This window comes from Haliaeetus albicilla, chromosome 12 (genome assembly GCF_947461875.1).
Source record: "Haliaeetus albicilla chromosome 12, bHalAlb1.1, whole genome shotgun sequence".
NCBI classification, from domain to species: domain Eukaryota; kingdom Metazoa; phylum Chordata; class Aves; order Accipitriformes; family Accipitridae; genus Haliaeetus; species Haliaeetus albicilla.
The window spans coordinates 8,608,548-8,614,547 of record NC_091494.1 but is presented as its reverse complement, the minus strand read 5'-3'; the positions used below and the strand labels follow the sequence as shown (position 1 = coordinate 8,614,547).

Genomic DNA, 6,000 nt, shown 5'->3' with positions numbered 1-6,000 from the left:
AGCACATTCCAAGGCAACCGAGGTCTTCCTTTAAGTGGGGAGAATGATCTAATCGTGGAATGACACACAGTGTCAGGAAGGAAAGAATTTTAGCTAATAGAAATTTTAAAGCATAGAAAAAGAACACTGATGTCAAAACAAACTGACCTATGCCATCAGCACCAGATCCTTTTTGTCTGAATAATCTGATCCAGAATCTTGCAAACTTCTATTTTACAATACATACTAATCATGACAGAAAAAACACATCTCACAAGGCTTTCAAGAGTAAATGTGTGTCTTGAAAGAAATAAAAAACTATTAGGCTGACATTTCAATGAATAGTAAGTAATTTTAATGTAATCTCTCTTAATGCCAATGTCTTGCAAATTGTTTGAATCAACCAATGCATCTAATTTAATCTGCTTGAAATGAAAAAGATTGAGGCTTAAGTCTCTTCTTACTCAATCAGAAGTGAGTACCAGGATTGATTTATGCTACTTTTAACTTGGGTAAACAAATCAGAGGGAATTCAGGCTTCAGTTCCTTTATCTAAACAGAAACCAGCAGGAGGAAGCATTAAAATGCTATAAACATCACCAAATATGATCACTCTAAAAATTTTTTTAAAAATAAATGTTAGTAATAACATAAAAGTTTCATTTTCACTACACTATCTTAGACACGGCGGTCCTGTATACCTTGAATATCCAGAATTTCCATCAACACTTTTAATGTACAACCATACTGCTAGATAAATATTTCTTCTTGATGGATATTGTGTAAATTTGAACAGCAAGCTACACTGCAAGCTCACCATACATAAGAGGTTCTGAGGTAGATAAGCAGCATCATCCCTACAGAAATGGTAAAAAGATTAATTTCTCTACTTCAACAACTTTTTCAGTAAGAATAACACATTTCACCCTTTGAAAGACTTAACTTCACAGTAACTGGAATAATGACCGGAAAGGAAATTAGTATGTGCTTAGCCCAAAAATTCTCAAAGCACAACAGAATGCGTCAAAAGTTTTAATTGTGATGACTTTGATACAGAAGCCATGTAAGTGACAGAGCCCTTCTATTGACTGTTAGAACAGTAATATACATATGATTGTCTTCAGGCCCCAGTACCTAAACAATACTGGAATTAAAAAAAACAATAATAAATCAATCTAGCTGATTTCCAGCTGGAGAGGGAAGAGAAATATTCATGCATTCATGCATTTTATGGGAAAGATTGCATAGCTAGTTTAGAAAGAAAATGTCTTTTCATGTCCTTGGTGGTAGTTCTGTGCTTCTTTAACTTCTTCATGAGTTACAGATGATCATATTCTTCCATTCAACATTATCAGCCCATAGAATGAGTAAAATGCAGGACCCCTTTTAGGAATAAGGACACACTTTTAACATTTATCTTGGGAAGAAATGAATCATGTATGTAGTTATCATATACAAAAGGCAAATATTTCAAGTTTCATAAGGACATGACAATCCATAAAGTATTGGTTGAAGGTAAGCACCAAACCCAGCAACTGCCATTTCAGTGACTGAAAGGCAAACCTGGGATGTGGTTGTCTTCAACACTGGGAGCTTGATCTTGACTGCAGTTCTTTCACCCAAGATAATTTCCATGCAAGATCCCCAGCTGTACAACACAGTGATAGAGGCATCTCATTATTTAAGGCCCATGCTTTCTTCCAAATACTCTTGGAAAAGTCACCAAAGCTAATCTTTCTGTCAATCTTCTTTTTTTTTTGCGCTTTTAAGAGCAGTATTAAATATTCACAAATATAAAAACTATGTGGAAATACCTTTAATAACTTTCTCATTCTGCCTGTTTAAAAAAAGAAAAAAAAAAAAAGAAAAACCACAAGCCAACAACCAACCATCTCTGCCAGAGTGCTTGGCCAGCAGTGGAGATAAAAATGTGACTGTTCCAAATATCCTGTGGATCACATGATGCTTCTGTCTCCTTGTGGACCAGAACTATTGCAGTACTTTCTGCTGAGTTCTAAGAAGCCATAATTAGAGGACAAAAGCCCCCAAAGTGCCTGAGATTCAGAAAGGCTGGACTGGCAAGTAATTTCTGATAACACTGGCTCACAGAAACCTCTTCAGATTCTTATGTGGAAAGTACTGCAAAGGAAAGAAAAAGATTAAGAGATATAAACACATTTGTCATTACAACATTTTTCTTAAAGTACAAAAAAGAAGGCGCTGTGTAATGAATCAGAATCTCTTCTCTCACGCTCTCAGAAAGAATTAAACATTCTGGGAGAAATTTCCATCTTCTGAAAATGTTAGCTCAGGGGGCCAAGCTCAGCACTAGATTAAATCAAGTATAAATTGACCTGTTTATTGTATATAGAGCAGAGCTAAACGTTTCCCAATGGTACTTTTGCTATGGCACAGCATTTGGGTTCTTAAACAAGTCAAATTAGGCAGATAAATCTGTTGTTTCTCTTGCTAGGACCAAGAGATCCTGATTGTTATCTTCTTTCTATTTGCATTATGATACAGGCAAGCAGCATGCTTTACTACTGCCATGAGTTTTCAGAACAACTCCTGAGCATCTTAGCAGGACAGTAAAAGACAATTTAAAGAGGACATGTTGAAAGCTCACTTTCTCTAGGTAGTAATCTCTGTTCAATGTCACAACAGTATAAACTGTATGTTTCTTTCTTTCTTGACTGAAATCAGAATTTTTGTATGTAAAAACTATAATTTTGATGTCTACACCGAAAGAAAATTTTAAAGGTTTGGAATATATGAGAGTCTGAAGAGTAATGGATGTACAGGTTTTGGATTTTGTTTTACAAAAAGAATGCTCTAACTTAATCACAGCTATTTGATTTGAATCAGGAATTCACTGAAGGAAGCTCTGTGGTATGTGTTTGGAGAAGATAAAATTTTATATTCACAGTGGTCCCTAGGAACTTTGTATCTAGGGGTTTATTCAACCTGGGTGACACTGAAAGATATGACGTATAGCAGTCTGGCATACTAGCCTAAGTATCATGAAAGAAAGCGTACAGTGATGCAAATTGCTTACCAGCACTAAGGTTTTAGAAAAAAAGAATTATAAACATCTTGTTCACAACTCAGGAAATGTCTAGAGCCCCATACTAATCAAAACTCGTGAAAATTTAAGTCCACATAGGAAGTATCTAGGAACTAAAAATCCACAGCATTGTATGTGAAAACATTTTAGGCATGTCTTCTTAAAAAAAAACCCACATCCAAATCCACTTCACTGGAAAGATATTTATTGGAAATTTTTGTATTTCTATCAGAGTATCATTTTGGACTTTGGAGATTAAGCTTTTTACTTAAGAGGCAGCTGAAATATTCTGTGAAAAACACTGACAGAAATTACTCCCTTCCACTGTTTTCTTGCTAAGCATCTCTTGCCAATTTGTCACTAGCTCTAATTTTGGTCCTTAAGAACTACATAATCTGCACGTTGGGACAGGTCTTACGAGATGCACATTTCCTGTAAAAGAGCTTCTGTTACTTCAGCTTTAAGTAGGACTGGAGTCACAACATCAACTGTTACACAGGTAAAGGCCCCCAAAAGTTTCAGAAATACTGCATTTCCAAAGACATATTTTTGTTTAATCTGTTGTTTCTCTGTCTAGTTCTGGCAGCATCCAGGTGTTACTTATGCCACATTCTTCTCAAACTCCATTTCAAATTGTTATAGTATTTTTCACCCTCAGGCATTCAAATAAGCTTAAGCTTCCAGGATGATTTATAAAACGATTTCCTGTGGAAAATGTAAACAGTCTTGTAGAACAGAACACTTAGCCAGTTCAGACTGCTAATACTTCCATTAAACTACAAGCACCTTCTTAATGATAGCAATTTTGAGTGAAATAAACCTACTGGGATCAAATTTTCTGAACTAGCAACTGTCATTATTATTTACAGCTTGCTCAAGCTTCTGGGATAACAGCCAAAAATGCATATCCTCTTCCCTGGTCAATGATTAGCAGTATTTTCTTCTAGTCTTAAAAAAAATTCCTCAACCACAGCAGTGCAAATCAAGCAACAGACTTTACTGCATCTTCATTTGCTTGACAGCAGTACAAAGCTTGCAAAGGCTGTCTGTAGGAGATTAAACCTACACAGGGTCATTAAGTAAAGGTTTGAGAAACAAGTGATGAGATAAGGAAAATCAGTCAACATACAGTGGATGAACTTTAGCTTATACTAGGTAAAAGCCTGGATCATGGTGCCAAAATGAATGCCTGCTGTATATACTAAGTATGCATGATAGTATGACAGCTTAAAAAAACGCAACATACTGAGCTGTGTGAAAAAAAGCACTTCAAAAACAGAGTGTACATTGTTATAGGAATCTGGCCTTCAAAGGTTTTCCACAAACAGGGTAAAAAAGGTATTCCTCCTCAGTAATTTCATACCTCATTTTAGTGATGATGAGATTTTACAGTTGGATAGTTCATATTATAAAAGAGTTCTCAATGTTTGTCAGAAGTCAGGTAAGCACTGGTCCCATGTAACAGAGCAGAGAGAACAAAATGATCTATGGCTTAGCAGAGATCACCTGCTCAAGCAATGGCAGAGCCAGGGATAAAATCTAATTGCCTTGCATCCTAAGTTCCCTACTCTTACAATGTGAAGAAGTGGCTTTTGGTGGGAGGAAAAGGCAAAGAACAGAATAAGAAATCCTCTACTACAAATAAAAATCATCTGGGGTCTGGTAAGTTAGTCAATACTTTCAGAAAGGATCACATACCAGGTGCCAGTATGGTATTCTGGAATCAGATATTCAGAAGTGTTGATTGCCCATAGCTTCACAGCAAAGTCTCCAAAAACTGCAGTTACCTACCATCTCCAATTGCTTACTAGCAATAATTTACAAAAGTGGCTATTGCTTTGGTTCCTAGGTATTGAATTTTCACAGCTGCTGAGCAGTTGAAAGTATCAATCAATAGGCACTTAGGCTTCCTTGAATTTAAAGTCTGGAATGCATTTGGTTGGGCACAGAAAGTGGAGAGATGCAAAACCAAATGAAATTATCACTGCCTCTGGACATCGATAGGGTGGTATTTCTTCCACACACAGAAGATTTAAAAAAGGACAATTTTATTTAGATGAAAACATGTTTTCATATCTTTTTACAATATTAAGAAGATACTTCAGGCATAAGTTTACCACTGGCATATATGGTTGTTAATCCACTGTTAAGACAGTTCCTGTGCTTTGCATGTTCTGTATTATATTACATGTCAAACTGCACAGCCCTGTCTTCAGTTTGGCTGCATGCAGCCTATGGTTATAACTTAAAAGGACCATTACAGCTGAAGACACAGAAGAGAAGAAAATGAGAGGCCATGAATTGAGCTGGAGATAAATTCAGAAAGACAAAAGAAAGCATTGTTTCATTAAATAAATAGGTAATGTGTTGAAGACTGTTATGGTGTAATTCAACTCAATGAGTAGGAACTGGTTTTTTTGTGGTGAGAGATCAGCTACAGGAGTTGCACTCTTGTTCCATGTCATACATTCTGTCACATGCTAGCATGCATTGGCTACTATCAGAGAGCACTGGTTTAGTTTCAGTCTCCAATCAGATCTTGGTGTACCTACTGTGGCATTAAAATTCAATGGACCCCATTCCAAAAATCAAATCACTGTCTCCCTTTAGAAGGCAACATTTACACAGTATTTAAAAAATGAGAGTAAGTGGCTCAGATCAGGAAGTTCAGTATTAAATATGTACGTCTATGATGCAGTGCATACAGCAAAAATATGACTAAGAATGTCCTCGAAAAATAAAATACCTTTACAGGCAAAATGAACAGTAAACCATAATAAGGGAGAGGTATCAAGTCTTCTACAGATTGGTTTGGATAGAAATGGTCTCATGACCTTGTCACCTTCTTTTCCTGCAGCTGTTAACTCTGGCTGAAACAGAAACCAAATCAGAGAAACTACACATTCTCTTCTTGGCTCTGAGACTTTTTCCATTTACACCCTCATTTTGCCATATAG

At 36.2% G+C, this 6,000-nt stretch overlaps 1 protein-coding gene across 6 annotated transcripts in view; it reads right to left on the bottom strand.

Moving 5' to 3' along the window:
• Positions 1 to 998: 998 nt before the first annotated feature.
• Positions 999 to 6,000, bottom strand: part of CIB2 (calcium and integrin binding family member 2) — a 56,457-nt gene continuing 51,455 nt past the window's right edge. For all 6 annotated transcript variants that reach the window (XM_069797946.1, XM_069797945.1, XM_069797943.1 and 3 more), the window contains one exon: positions 999 to 2,118. In XM_069797946.1, coding sequence (XP_069654047.1) covers positions 2,097 to 2,118 — 22 coding nt within the window. In that variant the 3' untranslated portion in view covers positions 999 to 2,096. The remainder of the gene's footprint in view (positions 2,119 to 6,000) is intronic.